The sequence below is a fragment of the Hirundo rustica genome, chromosome 8 (genome assembly GCF_015227805.2).
Source record: "Hirundo rustica isolate bHirRus1 chromosome 8, bHirRus1.pri.v3, whole genome shotgun sequence".
NCBI lineage: Eukaryota > Metazoa > Chordata > Aves > Passeriformes > Hirundinidae > Hirundo > Hirundo rustica.
The window spans coordinates 21,439,633-21,460,777 of NC_053457.1; the positions used below are offsets into that span (position 1 = coordinate 21,439,633).

The following is a 21,145-nucleotide window of genomic DNA, read 5'->3' on the forward strand; positions in this document are numbered from 1 at the left end:
TGGCTGTCTTGACATGCTCTGTCAGCAGATTTGTGAAAATGTTATGTACCTGAGGCTCCTCACGGAGAAATTTTCCTTCATTCAGCTTTGTTCAAGAGTTGCATGCTTGTTTACTTTATGGAGATCAAATCTGAGGAATTAATATGTGTATCTACTGAATTTTAGATTGTGCTTTGCCAGGGTCGCCTGCATGACCCTGTTACATAACCTAACTGCAGTAAATTTATATTTACTTCATTTTCATTTTGTTGCCATTCACAGCTGACAAAAAAAAAAATCAACCGTGGAATAATTTCTTTTATCCTTTCATGGTATTTCTTTAAATTAATGTTAATATAAGGGAGCAAGGGACTGTAAATTAGCTGCTAAGACAGCTACTATTACATAACAGTATGAAAATGTTGATAATGACATCTCAAAGATGTTATTGTCAAGCAAAGCACCCTGAGCACATGTTTAGGCTCTGAAGCCTCATTAGTAATTTCTGAACATTGCATTTTGCAAATGTCCACTTCAGGTTTTTACAGAGCTCTTTGAGCTATAGTGATGCCATGGGAGAAAAAGCATAGAGCACTTTCCAGTATGTAGTTCCACAGTGAAAACTGACTGCATAGTCATTTCTTACTGGGACAATGGCAGGTCAGTCAGTCCTTCCTGCATGGATTAATTGATGAAAAAAACAACTAGAACGAAATAACAAGGTGAGATGGAGAAAGAGGGGAAGGAAAAGTATGTTTTCAAGACTGATTAAGCAAAGAAAGACAAAGTTGTTCTACGTGGCAGAAGTATTATAGAATAAGTGTCTGACACTGCACAGAAAAATCTCTGGGAAAATCTGGGGAGCGTAGCTGTGTTAAGAATATATATAAGTGATCATCAAGAAAAGTTATAACAAGTTATTGAAAGTCTTAAAGTTAATAAACTGTACTTAGACATTCTTGTTGACACCTTCCTTCATAACTAAGTGGCCTTAATTCAATTAAGCTGAATTCATTTCTAAATTAATTCAATTCAGCTGAACTAAGTTAAAACTACTTTGATTCTGGATAAGGGTGCCTACTTAGAGTTTCATTTAAACACTTTCAGAATTCATTCAAATTAATTTTCCTCTGTGTCTGCATGTAGGCAAAACCTTTAAACTGATTACAAAGGGAACTGAAGAAATCATGCATGGAGTGCCACTAGAAACGTATTTCCAGGACATCTTCAGCAACTCAGAACTTACTACTTTTTAACACTTTTTTTTGGCATTGTTTCAATTTTGATGTATTATTTCAACATCTATATGTTGACACCTACAGAGGAGAGAGGCTTATGCTCTTTCAAACCCTTTCAACTGCTAAGTAAAATGAAGTTAATATCATTAGTTCTTCTTTGCAAATCAGCATGGTATGGTTTCACAGCAGCACTAAAGAACCTACCAGCAAAGCTAATGACAACAGGAGAAAAATAGTTTTAGCCCTAGAAGAATTGTCCTACACTCTTCTTCTTCATAGTTGCATGAAGGCATCCCATAGCTGTATGTGAAAGCTGTAGCCTGTTCCTTTCTGGCACCGATGATGTTTAATTTAGTGTCCTAAAGTTTTGAACCTCACTCCAGTACTTGTTCACTGAGCTGAATAAACATCTCTTCCCTGACTCTTCAGGTTATATAACAAGTTCACATGACACATCTGCACATTTTGCCTACAGAAGGTATATTTCATTTTTGATTCTCCTATCCATTTCCCAGTTGAAGAAGACCCATTTCATTTTAAAGGAAGCTTATTCTCAGGTCCTAATAACTATTAAAAACATCCATTATCCATTGGACTGAAATACGAGACAAATCAGATTTACTGTTGTACCACTTTCAAGGATACTAAGAAATCAGCAAATACATGGTAGCTCCTATTGACTGTACAAATGTCGGAAAACAGAAAGCACACTGGAAAGAAAATCAGCATGATCTATGTATATTATTCTTCCTAGTGGCAATTGTGTTTTAGAAGAAACAGAATTGCCAGAGCATACATACTAGGTAGAGCAACTGGTACTAGCATAAACCTGAACAAATATGCTATCATATATCAAGGATTAACAGACAACTACAAACAGCAACTGGTTACCAGTTCATGCTTATAGTGTCTAAATTATCTTACTTTTGTTGATGGTTTAAGTTTGATTTATATTAGAGTCTCCATGAGTTTAATGCTAAATGAAAAAGATACCCTATTAGCTTTTTTTTAAAATGAGAATAGAAAATAATGCCCTAGTCACTTTATGTTTGCTTTCTTGTTTTTCTTTAAGTGCTAACAAACTGGAAAAGGTATTTTCAGGAATACACATATTGTTAGCCAAAATAAATACAGACTTCAGTGCAGTGATTTCATTGGGATTATACAATGGTAAACCAGGCCCAAATAGTACTCAGCAGTAGGCTTTCTGAGTATCTACTGCAGTTGGTTATCAGTAGATTTTAACATTCACTGCTAGTTTTCAACTGTGTCTAGAGCGATTTTCCACACATTAATGAATTCCCAAGAACCAAGACACTGAGAAGCACGGTAGCAAAAGGTACCCAGTGAGTCTGATTCTATTTGAAAGTTCCTTCCTTACAGAAATTCTTGCAGTTGCACTGTGGAGGAAAAGTTATTGCTAAAGCTTGATTCTGCCATCTGATTTGATTTGTTATTTGGCAGAATTAAACTAAACTCTAAGGGTAAGATGCACTTTATTTAAATATACAAATATATTCTGACAAACACTCACATTAGACATTTATTTACTAGAGACTTCACTAAAATCAGACATGACATTTCTGAAAAGTAAGGATTAAAATATAGATGCCAAATCAGTCAAGTACTCTGAAAGTCCACAAGCCTGAAAACCATAGTTCTGGTCAGGAGTTATTACAATTGTTTGGAATACATATTTAATTCTATTCTATGTGGAAATTAGGAATTTACACATTTAAATTATCAGTATCAATTAAATAGTATGTTTGATATTCTGTGGAATTTCTGTAGATGACTTATGATCAGATAGTGAAGTGGCTGAAGATAGAAGTGCAGTGATAAAGGCTGAAAAAACAACATAGCTGTAAATAACTCTCCAGTTCAATGACTCTGATAATTACATGCAACTTTGCTAGACTATATTTAGTTAGAGTTTTGAATCTGTTAAGACACTTTACACAGTACTGATCAAACAGGGCTTATGAAATACAAGAGGCTTTCTGCAGTAAAATGTCACAGAAATGCAATTTTTCTCTTCAAGTGTCAAGTCCAAAGACTACTCTTTTCCTTTAAAACAGCAGCATATGCTGGTCAGTGAAGCATACACTACACAGCTGTTACATCTACTGTATGACCTGTGCATATCGAATAAGCCATTGTGGTTTTCAATTCTGGTTCATCAGGGTTTTACTCTGAAGGGCTTTAACCTACATTTAGGAGAAGAATATGATTCATTGTTATCTTGTCTATCCAAATTCATAGCCCACAGTCTGTTTTGAGTTAAAACAATTGGACAATTTCTTTTTCCTATTTTTTTTCTTCTTAGCAGTAATGCAGGGTGTATTTAAAAAAAAAAAAAAATAAAAAAAATATCAGTACAAGGATTAATGGCAGAAAAACTCCAGGACAGTAGTTTGATATTGCATAAATGTGTTCCCATGCACACAGAGAGGAAGGATGTGGACTTTTTAGCAATCATCATCACTACTGTTCTCAGGTCTGTACATTTGAATTCTTGGCACATTAAGAAAAAGAGCTATTTCTACACAGAATAACAAACATAACACAGCTTAGCGAAAACATAAATCAAAGTATGGTACCATAAGACCTAAACCACTAAGATGTATCTAAAGTTGGGAAAATTTTTTTCCAAAAGAAGGAATCAATTTCCTGCATTGACCATCTTCTGGATAGAGTATGCTGCTGAGGAAATCCATGAGGCATACAAGATGCATATGAGAGAGATGTACCACTGCATTTCCATTTCTATATGTACATCTCTCCCAAAGCTTCCAACCTAGTAGACTCCTTCCAGAGGTAAGAAACAAGTCGAAATCGAATTTTAGACTGCACTTTTCACTAGCACTTGAAACAACATTAGAATCAAGATTCTTACTGAAGTACTGAATATATCTAGCTATTTTAAGTACAATTGTAACTTTTGGTTAGTATTGTTTTAAATTATGCTTTAGTTACTCATTGATGTCAAGAGGAGAAAGCAGTAAAAGGCCTGGATGAAGAGTCATTTAAACCCATTTTTAAAAATCAAACCATCATGGAAATCCCTCTTTATTTCATCATGAAGCCTCAGAAATGAAAGAAATCTGTATATGAATTTCATTCACTAAAACAAGATTATGAAGCCAATTAACTTCACAAAGAATGGCTGTCCATGTATGAAGCCAAACAATGCAAATCTGTGTAGAATTCCTTTCTCTGTAGAGCAGGGCTTACGTACTTCATTACAAATTAACCTGGGACTAAAAATAGTAAGTTCCTTCACTGATGATTTGGAAACTCAATTAACACCTCTAAGTTCCTTCATTTTCTAGGACATTATATGAGCACAATAACAATAATTTAGAATAATGAACTATCTCTTATGTAGAACTATGTAAGTTTAAAATTGGGATTCTTACAACTCAGTCAGGTATGATCCCATCTTTTTCTATATTCAATTACAGTTCAACAAATTTACAAGCTTTCCTTGATATATTTGATACATGTTATGCCAACCATACATAAATCAATAATGCAGAAAGAGCTCACAGCATAAACATGAATCAGCATATCAATATTAACTTAGCTAAAAAATAAATTTTTCATTGAGATGGGCTCAAGAAATACTATGCACAACTTTGTGAGATGCCCACTGGGACAGTAGTCATGCACTTTTTCATCCTATTTTCAAAGTGTAACACATGACATTCAGTCTAAAATGACAGGCAAGAATGAATCATTATAGTCACAGTCAACTCTCCTAGTATCACAAGTTTTTTGGTTAAAAAAAACCAAGTAAACAACTTTCTCCTCCTTCCTCACCACAAAAATCTCTCCCTCTTCCCACACACTCCAACACTAGATGTTATAGCAGAGAACGATCTCATGAGAACTGTAAACTCAGGAAATTGATTCTAGTAAGTTCGCTATTTCTGCCCCCTCCTTGCCCCACCCCCCCTCTTAATTTTCCCTATGTATTATTTTTATGAGACATTTTCAAAGTTCAGAAAATAGATTAAACTCAAATACCTATTAGGCACCAAAAACATGTATTATTACTTGTCCCTGTGCACTGTTCTTCCAGAACAGCTGTTGCTAACCCCATACACACAGAAAGCAGAATTCCAGTCCTCAAAACCATGAAACATAGAAACATGGAATTGTTAAGTTTGGAAAAGGCCTCTAAAATCACCAAGCCCAACAGTTAATCCAGCACTGCCATGCTCACTGCTAAACCACTTCCCCAATATGACGTCCACATGTTTTTTGAGCTCTTTTTGAATGCCTTGGACGCATTTTTTGAGTCACTTGAGTGACTTCACCACTTTCCTGGGCAGCCTGTTCCAATGCCTAATAACCCTTTCCAGGAGGAAATTTTTCCTAATATCTAATATAAACCCCCCCTAGTGCAACTTGAGGCCATTTACTCTTGTTCTCTCACTCATTAACTGAGAGAAAAGTCTGAGCCCCACCTGACCACAATCTTCTTTCAGCTGTTGCAAAGCAGTAAGATCCTTCCAAGCCTCCTTTTCTCCAGGATAAATGCCCCCAGCACTCTCAGCTGCTCCTCAGAGGATTTGTGCTCCAGACCCTTCCCCAGCTCCATTGCCCTTCTCTGGACTCGCTCCAGCACCTCAGTGTCTTCCTTGTAGTGAGGGGCCCAAAACTGCTCACTGAGGTCTCACCAGTGCCAAGCACAACAGGACAATTCCTGCTCTGCTCCTGCTGGCCACTCTGATACCAGCCAGGTACAATTCCATAACAAAGTTATTTCACAGACTCACAAAAATGCTGAGTGTGAGGCTCATTGAGTCCAGCTCTGAGCCCTTTGCAGGACACCCCAGGAGTCACCATGTGCCTGACAACGTTCTCCAAGCACTCAAGCTCTGTCAGGCTTGGGGCTGTGACCACTTCCCTAGGGAGCCTGTTCCAATACCCAACCACCCTCTGAGTGAGGAATCTTTCCCTAATATCCAACCTAAACCTCCCCTGACACAACTTCAGGCCATTCCTTCAGGTCATTTTTTATAAACATTGATGTATGTGCCCATATGCTCATAGACGAGTACAAGTTTATAATTCTTTTCATACAGTAGAAAATGACAGAATTTTACATTGGTTTTTAAAATAATATAAAAAATAATTCTTATAGATTAAATGATCTATACATTTTTAGTGAACATCACTTCAGCACATCAACTACTGCAAGAAGATTTTTTACCTCACAGAATTTTATATCTATTTTTAGAGACAAGGCAGACTTTGCAAAGTACTTCTGAATTTCCCCTGACACAGAACGCATCTCACAAGTTCTACAAAGTGGTAACAGTCAATTAAGTAAGGAAATAGTAAATTCTTCAACCCAAAAAAGAAATGTTAGAGATTTGTACTAGTATGCATTTTTTTTCTAGAATTAAAAAAGAAATCAGGGGTGAACTCCTTCTCCCAGCTAAGCCCACCAAAACCACAGAAACAACACTGCCCAATTAAATAATTTCTTTAGGCAATTTAATTTCAAGGCAATATTGGCAGAAATATTTTAACTCTGATTTCAGTTCCTGTGTCACAAAGACAGTTCTGAACCATTCTAGTCCTTCCATGAATCAACTTGCTGGTAAAGTCATCTCTTCATAAGCCACTTTAGAAGAGCTGTTCTACCTAATTGCACCCCTAGGTCTAAACTGTGCATCAACCATAGAGGTAAACATACCCACTTCCTGGAAAACCTGCATTCCATTGCTGACTGCCACTACTTACTCAGTAATGACTAGCTGTCTGGAGATACACACATATCCTTTGGAAAGTTCCTGCAACGTAGCAATTATACTGCTCTAACTACTACACAGAAAAACACAAAGATTAATTCCTCTACGTATGTAAAACCAAAACCCGCTCAAAAATCTTTGATACGTGACCTCATACACTGCTGCATTTTCCTGAAGTTCCAGCCATCACGGTCACTTTCATAATGAGAAAGGCTCTACACTTGCGTGAGCACATTTATACCACGTACAGGGTTTGACGCCTCCAAAGCAGCCTCCTCACCTGTGTGCTGTTGCCCATTTCCTCAGATTATCACATACAGATGAAAAGTCAGGAAACAATCAAGAATTTCTAGGAAAATAATCCAGATTCAGAAAAAATATCCAGCCATATCACGGCCTAATAATCCATCTATTTTAGATTGAACTGAATAGACTGAATTCAGTTTATTTGTCGTATTTATTTTATGTTGTGGTCCAACATAAGCCAACAAACCAGCACTGCAGAGAGAAAAAAAAAAAACAAAAAAAAACAAGGAAGAAGGAAGAAAAAAGAAAGAAAAAGCTTCTAAATGCACTTCCACAGTTACTAAATCTATCAGTTTAGAAATTGGAAATGACTTCTCTAAAATAGGCAACAATTACCTAAGTAACCACGTAGTGAAAAAGATTTTGAGAAATGAAATGTAATTATTTATTGGATACGGATGCATGCTCTATTATGTGGGATCAACCATTCTCTGAGAAAATAAAACAAACATTAAAAAGAAGAGATTAGAAAAGAATAGTTGAAAAAACTTACACAAGGAGTTACACAAAAACGTTAAAAGTTTAATGTCCATGAACTTTTACCATAAGAAAATTATGGACATTTTATTTTATATAATGAGGAAATTGGGGGTTAAGTCCTCAAAAGTCAATACAGGACTGGGCTTTGCACTTGTACTCAGTATTGTACGTGGTCATTATTACCTTTGTAGTGCCAAGTTAACATAAAACATGTTCCAACAACGGATGTTCTGTGTTATTAATTGTTATAGCGTCAATGGGGTTTTGTTATGTAGTTTATCTTAATTGGTGAACAAACTGTTATTTAACAGCAGAATGCACATGAAGAAGTCTGATGGTTTATAGCAAGGAAACTAATCTTATAATACTCTTTGGGAAATCCCAAAGAGAACTTTTCTGTAACAAGAGCAATGGTGCTGAAAATCAGAAGACTGTTTTTCACTCAGCCATTGTGGATTAGAGAGTGGCAGCACATCTCTGAGCTATATATTGATAGCATATATGAAATCAGTAGTATTCATGTGTTCAGGAACAAAGGTTTGTTTCACAAGAAAGCAAATGTGAGTTCAAATAACACAGTTTTACATCAAATACAAGTTGCTAATTCTCCCAGTCTCTGTCCTAGTGTTTATTCACTTCAAGCTATTCATATTTTTTTCACTTCTTCAGACATAGGAGTTTGGACTCCAAACTGTACATAGCATTAAGGGAGAATGACTAAATGGCTAGACGAATTTAAGTTTTAAACAAAATATATGTTTCTGAAACATCAATGAAATTTAGAAAACACACAGTGTTATTTGCAGAATAAGCTTTTTATCTGCTAAAAGAGAAGTGGCAAAGGCCAAAAAACACTAACCAAAAGGGTATGAGTTTGTAGTTATACATAATAAAGTTCCTTCTAAGCACCCATGAAACAGAAAAAAAGTGATAATTTTTTCTCACTTTCATAAACATAATGTATATTAATTTTTATATGTTAAAACATGTGATAAATGAATACAAGAATTGTAGAAACACTTCTATATACCTAAGATAATTGACATTTTTCACATATACATTATGTTCCATTTTTCTCAATCTTGAGAAAGATCTGTAAGTTCAGGATGTTCAGTTCAGCATCCAAATTATAGAAGGCTACAGAAGCATGTACAGAGAAAAGAACACAGAAACAAACTACAAACGTTTCATGTGTCATAGTAGGCATAAATAAATGAAGTAATTATTTGAGAAGGACTAGTAGTAAGTGGCATTATTAAAAAAATGTGATTTGAGCATGGAAAAGCTCCCTGGAAAGAGAGAGGTGCAGTTTGTCTTGTCTGGTTCTGATTTTGAATTTAAACCCTCTAATTGCTTGAATGACAGACACTTCAACTTTTTCCATAGCTTGTACTGAGTGTATAATCTGAACCCACCTGCAAGCAAATTAATGCTTCCACAGAAAATACCAGTTTATATATCATACTTCTAAATGTTTTTACTTAGTTTTAATTTTATTTTAAAACAAGGATTCCATGGCTGTAATGAGATTCCAACAGCTATTTTTCAATATCTCCTACACATTATGTCTAAGAATAAGGAAGAATATAAAAAAATTCCTTTTTTGAATGCAACAACTAGAATTAAGGTGCTTATTTAGAATATTGAATAAAAAGATATTATATGTATGGAGATATTCTAAGTCACTATTAAACCCACTAGATGATTAAATTAAAACTATTAAATTAAAACTACTATAAAAGATTTTTTTTTAAAGTAGAATAAATGTAAAAGGATGAAGAAGGTAAACTACAACAAACTTTAAAATCCCTACATGACATTAAGCTATACCTTTGTGACGGTACCCACCTACTCACAGAGAAAGGAGAAACCATACTAGATTAGTTACTGTCAAATCAATTTATAAATTTACACCCAAGAAAACTCTTGCAAGTTAACAGTAAAAATTTTCAAATAATATCATTATTCAAGAGGTGAAGAACAGAAAATGCTTTGGGCACTAAGACATGGAAAGAAAATTGAGAAAAGAAAAAAATGGGCAAAACTTCTTCCCAAAGGGAAGGGAAGAGGACAAATTCTGATGTCTAACATGATATGCCTTGATCTGGATGTTTAATCCTGACATGTGTATAAAATATTCAGAAATAAAATAGGCTTTGATATTATGTATTCCAGCATTCAGCCCAGTGTTTCTCTGTAACATGCCATACATATAAAACTGAGAAACTAAGTTTTGTTTGCTGGTGTCCTGCTTACTTGGCAATTTTTTCTTTATTGTATGTTTTCTGCAGCTGCAAAAACTACAGAATGAGAAAAAATGAAAAATTGTAATCTTGTACTAACGTGTATGATACAGGCATACTCAAAGCTCATTATATTTGATGAGGAAAGTGCTGCAATAATCTCTAAAAAGCAATGTGTGCTCAGAAATTAGAGGCCGTCACAATGGAAATGATGTCAACATAATTCATGCTACATTTATGAAGTCTATCAACCTACCAGTTATTACATGCTAGAACAAAAAATACAAAATTATCTTACCAATATACTGTGACATTCTGTAGGATAACAGTATTTTGTTGACTATGTTGGATGGTATTCTCTTAATGTGATGAATGTGGATATTGAATATTTCAACATGAATGTTCTCAACAGAAGACTGAAAAGTTTTTGTTTTTAATGTAGCATGGAATGAAAGAAGATCTGGAGTGGGGAGCATTTAGTCTGATAGACTGAACCAGAAAAATCAATAATAGCTATCTTCTGTGCAAGTTACAGGAAGTATATTCATTTTGTATTACATTTATCACAAATGTTATACATTATTTGAACACTGAATTTCCTCAGCTGATCTTTATGCATCGAAAACATTTTGTACACGTGCATATCCTAAAGTGGATGAGCAACCTCATGATATCAGTATGAGAACAATAATTTTCCCCTTCTCATTTCCTCTCTGGATTTTCTAATTCTGTGCTTTATCTTACTCTCTTGTCACTTTGTGGAAATCTTTAAGTTCTGTTCTCCATTCCTGGTAACTTTTACCTACGAATTTACCATTATGTACACATTACATCTATGGTCTGACTATCAAAATTTATTTTATGCAAGACAAAACCTTTTCCTATATAAATTGTATATTTTCCAGTATATATCTGAGACAAGAATGTTTGTAAAATTATAACATCTCAACATGGTACATGCAAGTAATCATAGGATTTTGTCAATGCACTTTAGAATTTGTTTTTCTGGTTAGCATGTCTGATACCAATTTAACTTTTACCATTTCATCACACAGATACTACCTGTAATACAACCTGACAAATCCAAAGGTCAGCCTGGCTCAAGGCATAGAAGAAATAAACAGAATTGAAAAGTTGAATGGAATGCATGGAGACTACCATGAAGAACTCAGAAGTCAGGGATTACATGTGAAATACACATAACTGAAATTTCAAAGCCTCACTTCCAATTCATTTATGTGTCAGGAGAATAATTAAAGATAGGAATAGACTTCTCATTTGACAAGCATTTTCAATGAAGCTGAAACGATAAATTATGTTAGGAAAATACTTTCTTCGCAGTCAAAGCACAAATACCAAGCTTACAGTCCACCATAAACTGCACATTCCATTACCATAGCAAAGGAAGTTTAAAGGTTCATTCTATATTGAAGGAATTTTACTGAGTCAGAGGTTGGCTTAACTGTCCAAGTGATTATCCTTGCACACTGGAGATGTTTTCCAGAACCAGGTTGGAACAGACACTGGATTCATACTAAGTGTGGCACTAAAAGGCCACAAACTGTTCTCACATTGTCCAAGTTCAAACATTACAACAGCCTGGTTGGTGTGTGATCCTCACATCGTTATCGTGATATGCTTAGACCACAGGCAGCGCATGGGACAGAACTGTGCCTCAGGAGTAGGATCTTAGTCGGGAGACCCAGGGTGGCAGCATCCCATTAAAGCTTCTTAAACAGAGAGGAAAAGCACCAGTGTGCCAAATTACTGCAACAAACACTCAGAATATATATTTGAACCTTTCTTTTCCCCCCACCCTGTAGAATCCAGTCAGACAGCAAAAGCCCCCTACTAATGGCAAAAATGGGATCTAAGAGAAGGCATTTGGGTCAAAGCCCTACCAGACAAAACTTCTCCAACAGTGATAAATTATTCTTTTCAAACTTGCAGCTGGCTACAGAGTCAGAATTAGATTTAAAGATGAAAATTTGTGTATCAAACTGCAATAATATTTTAATTTAGGGCATCTGAAAACACTGCAAGTTGGTCTATAAAGTATTTGAACCATAAGTGGACACATATATATTTTAACAGCTATCTCCCTAACTTCTCTGAATGGTGGACTTCTTACAGTGTCTTTTAAATTACTTAATTTTCAAAGTCTATACTTTTAAAATGATTTTTTTCTTATTTATTTGAATTTTGATATTTCTTAACCTTTTTGGGGCAATCTATCCCGTAATAACCAGATCAGGCTAATTTATGGATAGTAAACCACTGTCTAAATATGCATCAATTTCCTACCATTCATTGCCAGGAAATATCACAATGGAGAGCCACAAAAGCTTTGATGGTATTCACAAGAAAGCTTGAGCTCACCTGTATCAGCCTTTTTCCCCTCTACTGCCCGCATTTTGCTTCGTGAGGATTCACTTTTTTAAATTGATTTTTGATTGATTAGTACAATTTCTTAACAACACAAAACATAAACAATTGTTTTGCTTAGTGAGCATATGATTTACAATACTATAAATTTGAAGAGGGCTACACTTTCTAGCACAAAAACATATTCTCTTTTAATAAGCTTCCTAAGCAAATTTCCACATTTTTATTAGAAGTTAATTAAATTTGTGATTACCACGTCTATTCAGTGATTTTAATTAGATGTTTTTTCTTCTTCATTATTAATCCTATGCTAAATACAGGAAGGCTGTAAGAGTAATCTCAGCATCTAAGATGAAGTTCTAAAGGTCAGATATAATAAAAGAAGCAATTCTGACCTCTATCACAAATTCTCTATTTTCCTAAACTTTGCATAGCACAATCAAGTAAGTTTACCTCCAATGAGCAAATATAGAAATCATTTTGCTAGTGGATGATGATAAAGAATCCCATTTTCTGTTATCACTTACAATTCTATATATAATTCTCTTCAACAGTGAAGAAATGTAACCAATTTCTGAATGAATTAAGGGAGTGATTAGCCTAAAACTTTCAGAGAGCAGTGAATGAAAACTTCTTGTTTTCAGGATTAAGTTTAAGGAAAAGATCCAGTCTGCATATTCCCCTACCACATTTAAGGCCCAAGGACACCTTCACGTTAAAACCTAAAGCCATGTAACTAACATTTATCTGAGTTTATAATCTCCTGAATCATGCTCTTACAATCTTTACAAATTCATTAAACAGGTGACAATCAGAGATCCACCCAATAAAGTCACTTCCAATAGAATATATATTACATACATTAAAATGGCTTTGCATGGGAATACACTCACTTTCTCCTGGCTTCTTTGTATCATCAGTAGAATTTCCCTTCTCTACACTGCGTAAAGTCAAAGGAAAGATTTTTCCGAGATCATTACAGTGACATTCTGACAACATTTCAGGAAAGGGCTCCAAATAATCAGTCTAACTTACTCTACTTATTTGACAAATGCTTGCTGATAGAAGAGATTAGAAATTTGCAATTATGGAAGGATTTCTACAAAAGGAGAGATACACCAGTGCTTGACCATTCAACTATAAAGAGCTTAATTTACTAAAAATGTTGGTACTCAGTTTCTAAAGGAGTACAAAATATGTTGGTGGAGCTAATAAAGAAATCTTTCCCATTCCTATAAACTCATATATATTTCTACATCAATAATACCGTCTCATACAATTCAGAATGTTCCAGGGTTGCTTCTTGAAGAAATCTTACGTCTTTTAGATCTCTGACATTTGGTTTTCACCTTATGGATGGCAAACTAATTTCTTTTCAGAGACATTTTTCTTTTTCATATAGACAGATATGTTATGTGTTCAGAGAAAAAAAGAACTCCATTAAAGGAAACAAATTTAAACTATTCTTCCATTATTAAGATGACTCCTTTTAGCAGAAGATCCTAAGAGCACAAAAAACCATATAACTGACTGCACAGTCCCTACAGATGAAAATGCGCCGATCTTCAATCAAAATACTTCCAAATTTAATAAGCCAGTAATATTGTTCAGAACAGTATCATTTTGTCATAGTAAATATTTCAAGAAATAAGCCTATCAAACTGAAATTCAGTTGAAGGATAACAAAAATACAACACTAATACTTAAATTTAATAACATGCTCAGCCAAATACAAAATTCTATTTCCTGCTGGATCAAAATTTAATTGTTACACTTCATTATTCGATAACAACAGTGTATTCTATTAAAAGACTTATTTACTATTTTCTTCAGCTACTACTCAAAAATCCAGCAAAACACTCTTCCTCAGCATAAAGTCCAGAAGATAGCGTAGTATTATTTATGAAAGCAAAGGTAATTCCCCTAAAAATTACATCTCTGCAATGTAAAGCCCTGTGAGAGTGCCTCACTAAAACAAGTATTTCCAAATTAATTTAAAGAGATTGTTTACACTACAAAGGTTTGCAGAACTGGACTCAGAGACAGAAAGAACAAGACATTCACCCATCTCTATTCACATCCTGCATTCTGCCTGATTGTAGTAATGGAATATTCATTAGCACAACCAAATATACTACACCCAATACACCAGTTTAAGCCTGCCTATATGCTGAAATTATTAACAAGTTTACAGTGTTAACAACACATAAAATATTCATATTAAAATCGGTATTTTGCTTAAAGATGCTACTGAAAACGCTAAATAAATAAAACAGATAACTTACATTCATAATTGTACTGACTTACCCTGGTAGAAGAATTCACTAAAGAAACATCCAGATTGCCAGTGTTGCACTTGAAATTCAAATATAGATCAGGATTGTGATTTGCTTCCCATCTTCCCAAATCAGGAGACACTGACTTGTCCAAGTTCTCAGATATTTTCTGGTAGGCAGTGCAAGTCATCCCTGTGAAACTGGACGGCTTGATCATAAAGGCTTCCAGAGCAATATTACGAGATACCTGAGAAAACGTTGCGAATAGTTACGTCACAAACTCACAAATCCAACTTGCAATATTGTATGTGCATTGTGGACTTACTGCATATACTCAGTAAAGGATTGTGCACGTATACACACACACACAGATATAGATACACATATATACTCTTGGGGTGAGAAAGAAAACAGAACTTTATAAAAATATGATACAGGACTCTACAACAGCATAGTGGGTTTGCTTCCATCTTTCATTCTGAGATATAGAGAGATTAGATATAGATCTATCAGTTACATTAGTTGTATCAGTTTTGCAATTCTATCATTACCAGCTTCAATGGAATCTAGGATTAAAGCAATAGAATTATAAAGTGAACTAGCAACACCCGGCTTAAGAACTATTTAAAAAATGGATAAGGATGTGCGTTGTACCTAGAGAAATGAAACAGGAAGCCTCTTATCTATTTAGTGGCTGATTCTTTTCACAGATCTTGTTCCATGAGAACACTGAACATGACAAATTGGTTCAACGGAACACCACGTTACAGGTACATCTGTGACCTACCCTTCAGCAAAGTGAAGCGCATGGAGATCCACCTCTACCCTTAAACTAGCATTTTCATTTCACCACAGGCCTGTGCATGAGACAAACAGCCTGTGTTATAACAGGTGCACTACCTTGGACTGGTACCACTAGGAACCAGTGGCAGTGATAGGACGAGATGGTTTCTGCTTCCAGCCACAGATTGTTTAGTGGTCTGTGGACCTGGCAGGGCTGGATTACTGGCTGGACTCAACGATCTTAAAGGTCCCTGACCACATAAATGATTCTATGATTCAGTGTTATATGGCTGAGTTTATAGAGCTTCTCTTTTTTTTTTTCCCTTTGGAATTGAACTAGAAACCATTGGTTACCTAAGCTGTGGGTGTTTTATTTGCTGTTTTCTAAAACAATGGAAGCAGATGCAATTTCTGTGAGACACTTTCCTGGCTGGCCTCCCAAAGAATCAGACATGTTTGGTATGGCATAAGATGACACCAGAAATACTCCACAGCTTTTGTTTATTTACAAATTGTACTCAACAGTAAACTACTTCTACAGAAAACCGTAAGAAGCTAAAAGATAAAGCATGGCAAAAAAGTTAGTGATACAAATCTAAGTCTGAGTACATAGAATTACTCTTTTCAGTAATGTCAACATCTTCCTGAAGCAGTGACAGGGAAAAAAATTCAACCTTTGTCACTTGACATTTAAAAGAAAGGCAAATATAAACAGAGCCCTCCTAGCTGTCACATTGCAAAATACTTCTAAAAGTTATATTATATTATTGTCATATTATAGTGTATTATCACTATACATTTAATATAACTTTTAGCAAATTTGATTCTTTCATGTAAATGAGAATTAAATAAAAAAACTTCCTTTGAGAAACAGTCCAATATATTTTTGTCTCTGTTTAAAAGACACCTTTTCTAAAAACATACAGTGAACAAACTAAGGCTGTTATGTATTTGGCTTCCTCTATAATTCACCTCAGTCTATAATGTACTTATTTTTTGGTTGCTTTTATTTTTATACGTTATTGCTGTGATTGACTCTGTACCTGAACTCACATTTAAATAGTGGGGTTTTGTATCTGCAGTGGACAATTGAGAAAAGAATAAACATTGTTTAAAAGCAAGCAAGCAAACTAACCCAAGGAAAGATAAGGCTTTGAAGTATTTATCTAAACTTCTAAAAGGATAACTTTAAAGCTGCTGATTTAGATGTATTTCTGCTATTTAGATGTTGAAGCTGACAGGAAGACAATGTCAGTCTCCAAATGACACCCTCTCAGTATCCAAGTGACACACTTATGTAGGTGGGGGACAAGGAGTAAAAAAAATTTATTTCTAACAGGTACAGTTTGCTTCTAAAAAATATAAAAATAATCCTGAATTAATAATATTTAGGACATGATAGACCTTTGTTGAAAATGTTCTAAATACTTTAATCAATAGTTGTCCAGAAGCCTCTTGGTAAGGCATATTAAAATCTTCCAACTACAAGGAATATTGTTGTCTTTTATTGTTTGACATGTTACTACCAGTCACTCACTCAACTTGGACCTTTCAAAATAAAACCATATACTACAGTGGCTTTGAAAATAGGAACTGAGTGAATAGTAAGGACATTAGGAAGATATTGTCATGAACATTATATTGTCACAATAAATAAAACTGATCAAAGAAAAGCACTTTTTAATACCATTAGTGATATTTAAAAAGTATTTTGATCTTGCAAATAGAATTCAAGGGGGAAAAAATCAACTTACAAAACGTTTTGTAATTTTTTTGCTATACCTTTGATATAACTTGAGTTTTGCTGGTCAATATTTGACTTGCAATCTGTTCCACACATCGTACAATCCTGGTGCAGGCTTTGTCTTCCTTTTGAGCCATCCACAACACGTGGTCATCCACCAACATTATATTGCTGGCAATCTCAATAAGAGCATCCCCAATCTGGAAGAGAAGAAAAAATAAAAAATGGTATTGTCTGTAAAACTCAAAAAGTAAGAAAAGAACAGATAAGAGCACAAATGAAGGCAGGCACCTTACTTCTCTTGGTAACCATCACTGAAAGACAGTTTTGATTTTATAAAAAATCCAAATGGACTGAAAAGAAAAACCAAGAAAGGAAAAGTGCAACTCACATCAAGGAAGAGCTTTTTAATTCACAGCTTTAAACCTTATCTTCTAGATAAACCAGCCAAATTGAGTCACCTCCTTTCAATAAACAGAATTCCAGAATTATCACCCTCTTTCTTAAACTAATTAAATTTGCCTTGCCCTTCTAAAGAACTGCTTCATGTTCAATCAAAGGACCTTGAGGGGAGGGTTGAGGGGAAGAAAAAAAAAAAGAGAGGGAAAATATATTTGAAAGACATCTTTGTTATAGACATAGTGGAGTAAATTTGAGATATAGCTCAGGTGCTGATACAAACTTAGATTATCTCATTAGCCACAGCTTTGGTAGTTTTAATTCATGCTTGTGCCTAATCCAAAATACCAGATCTTTGTTGTGCCAGGTGACATTTTACGGATTTTGGTAACTGTGTGTTTGAATTTTTCTTAGTAGCTACATTTAGAAAGAATAAATATCACTGTGAATATTTTTTGTAATTATTTCAAGCTGGAATAAAAATGTTTGCTTTTTAAAATTCAAAATCTTAATTTGAGTAAAATTTCAAAATTATCATGACCACGTTACCAATATTCTTGAAGGCAAAGACATGGAAAAGATATACTCAGTTGTCACAAATAAATCCGAATAAAAAGGTATATAGAAGAGAAAAACAACTGAGAAATATTGCTAAAGAAAAGTTCAAGAAGCCAAAAAGTCACACTAATTGAAACAGAAAAATAAGGCAAATACACTGATGATTCAGTGGAAAGGAAAATAAAAATTCAGCAATGGTGAAAGGTTTAAAAGATGGCTGAGGTTAGAAAGTTAGTTCTGCATTTTCAATAAAAAAATACATAAATTACACATGCATTGCAAAGGAAACAAATAATGAGACTATATGTGATATTTTATGTGACTGTTCCTGAAATATTTAATCTATTTTTGAGAACATAATTACTAGATAATTCTAGATGGCTTTTGACAATGTGACAGAGTTATTGATAAAATGAATAATAATGAATCACATTAAGAGTGATTTATGAGAAACTGTAGGAGCAAACACCAATCAGCTAGTCAGTAACTTACTGAGGACAGAACAATAGTCTATAAATATACAAAAGGAGATAAATAAGAAAAGGAAGTAATTTATACTACAATTAAATGCATTAATGAAGAGTAAAGGCATGTCATTGAAAATACAAAAATTTGGGCTATTAAGACAGTTCCTGACCAAAATTGAAGTGTGTTGCAAATACGTTCCTTGTGCAGCTGTGGAATCTCTCTTGTTTGAGAGTCAAACCACCAGATGGGATAAAGCACCTTTATCTTGCATAAAAAAGAACAATCCCATGTGGAATGGGATGCACATCCCAGAGAAGAGGTACAGAGACTGTACTGGTTTAGCAAGAAAGTTTATGAAAATACTTTGAAAAATTGCATCTTAATTGATTTCTAATGGATTTATATAATTGTAGTTTCAGGTGCTAGTTAATTGCAAACTAACTGCCTTGTATTAAATAAAGTTCAGTCCTATTTATAATTACGAGTGCAGCCTCATGTGTGAAGCTATTGATACTTAAATTTCACAGGTGTTCTCCTACCATGTGAGTGAGAGCTAAGAAATGGGTGCTAATTGAGAGCTCAGGGAATGAGGACTATTTAACAAACTTGAGAGAGAGGTAAAGGAAGAGAGAAAAATTAGGAGCAATGTTATAAGTTAAAAAAAATAAGGGATTACTGAATCAGAGATGTAGACATAGGTGATGGAGACAGAGATATTTTGATACCAAAAAAAGCAGAAACCTATTTGAAAGGTGGAAGAAGTCAATTAAAAGATTAGAGATAGATGGTGCCCAGCTTTAATGGAAAATGCATCAGCTGCTAGAAAAATTAAGAGGCTTTATAGTAAGTCCAGCAGTTTCTTTTGAATGTCAAATTTTTGTTTTGTCAGAAAGCAGAAAGATCATATCAGGATTCTGAGCTGTAAAAAAGTTGCAGCTTTGAACATGATTCTTGGACAGCACTTAATAATATACTTTAGATCTAATGTATAATGGCGAAATTGAAGTTGGAGACTTTCTCAAATTGGCACTGTTAACTGTTACAATTTCCAGAGCCAGAATGGAATGAACATTGCCAAACCAAAAGAAAACATCGTGTGGTCAAAAATTACAGTTTATGAAATCTTTATGCAAGCAGTTACTCTGAAAATTAACAGTAGAAAAAAAAATTATGAACATTTCTGTTCTCTGTAAAAATGTATTTTTCCCATAGAGTTTGCATAATTCTGATTAGATTTTACTGCAAAAATGGCATACACAATGCTAAAACTTTCTGTACGAAGTTGCACATAAAGACATATTATCTTTTCTTTACAAGAAGTGATAACTCCTTTCAAAATTCAAAACTTTCTTATGAAATGGAGAAAACAAAAGAAGCATGCGTAGCTCCAGTGGCCAGACAGAGTCCATTCTAACATATCAGACATGGTAAAAATTAAACTTAAAAAGAAAATTAATTATGTGGCTCATTAAAAAGCAGGTTTTGCTCCTAAGCAGCAATGCCCTTGTCATCAGAGAAGATGTAGTTTCCTTTTTGGCACAAAGAGACACATCACAGTTTATGCAGAACATTTGCAATCAGCAATCAGTTTTTAGAAGCTACTCTTCAGTGTCTCCCCGCATACATTAAGAACAGGGCCATATGTGAAGACTTCACTTCTAAGTGATACTTTTTTCAGCATGGGGAAGATATCTTACATCTTCAACTTCATCCACGAAGACAATTAACTTTTCCATTATATAAGCCAAATATATTACATCCATTTTATCCGCAAAGAGGGAAGCACCTCTTGTGTAGGCTGTCAGCTGGCGGGAAAACTCAAGCACCGTTGTCAAATTGATGTGCATCTGAAAATACATTAGAATTGTTAAGCTTCATAAATCAGCTAGCTTCATTCTCTTTAAAAATTGGAGATCACATCCATCGGTATAATGCCTGCCATAATTTCACATAAATTTATGTGCATCAGTATGCCATGGATATACATGTCAGGGGCATAGGAATGTATCTTCAGCCTTAGGTCTTAGATTTCATTGCTGTTACCTGAAGACACCACCACAACAGACCAACAAATTTTGAAGATTTTTGTCTACTTTTTCTAGACTGTAACTCTCTGGCCTCATAAAATGTACCAAGCTACTAACCTTGCCTTGCCTCTATCTCTAGAGCCTCATGAAAACATCAGTGCCAGCAAGGGTTCCTATACACAGTGGTACAAGTCAGGAGAACAAAAGAAGTTCAGACTGGCTGTGAAGAAAATCCTTCCTGTTGTAAGAGCAGTCAGGCATTTGAACAGGTTCACCCCAGGAAATTGCACAGCCCCCATCCTCAGAGGCTACAAAGTCCTGAGTGTCTAAGACCCTAAGAAACCCAACTTCACCTCATTGCTTACAGGAAAATAGACTGGATTCAAGACATCTTCCTAATTATTTTATTACCCTGTAATTGCAATGGCTCTCTTAATAATTAATTACTCTTATTTATGAACTCATTTGAAAACAAACTTTCTGTGGTCTTATCT

General features: G+C 34.7%; 1 protein-coding gene across 2 annotated transcripts in view; it reads right to left on the reverse strand.

Moving 5' to 3' along the window:
* Positions 1-21,145, reverse strand: part of ADGRA1 (adhesion G protein-coupled receptor A1) — a 255,015-nt gene that overhangs the window by 93,795 nt on the left and 140,075 nt on the right. The window contains exons 10-12 of one of the 2 annotated variants that reach the window (XM_040071081.1): positions 20,322-20,471; positions 17,238-17,399; positions 14,704-14,919 (exon numbers count right to left, since the gene is read on the reverse strand). In XM_040071081.1, the coding sequence (XP_039927015.1) occupies positions 14,704-14,919; positions 17,238-17,399; positions 20,322-20,471 (528 nt within the window). Of the gene's footprint in view, positions 1-14,703; positions 14,920-17,237; positions 17,400-20,321; positions 20,475-21,145 lie in introns of those variants that run through there. The other variant, XM_040071080.2, reaches the window with a different exon arrangement.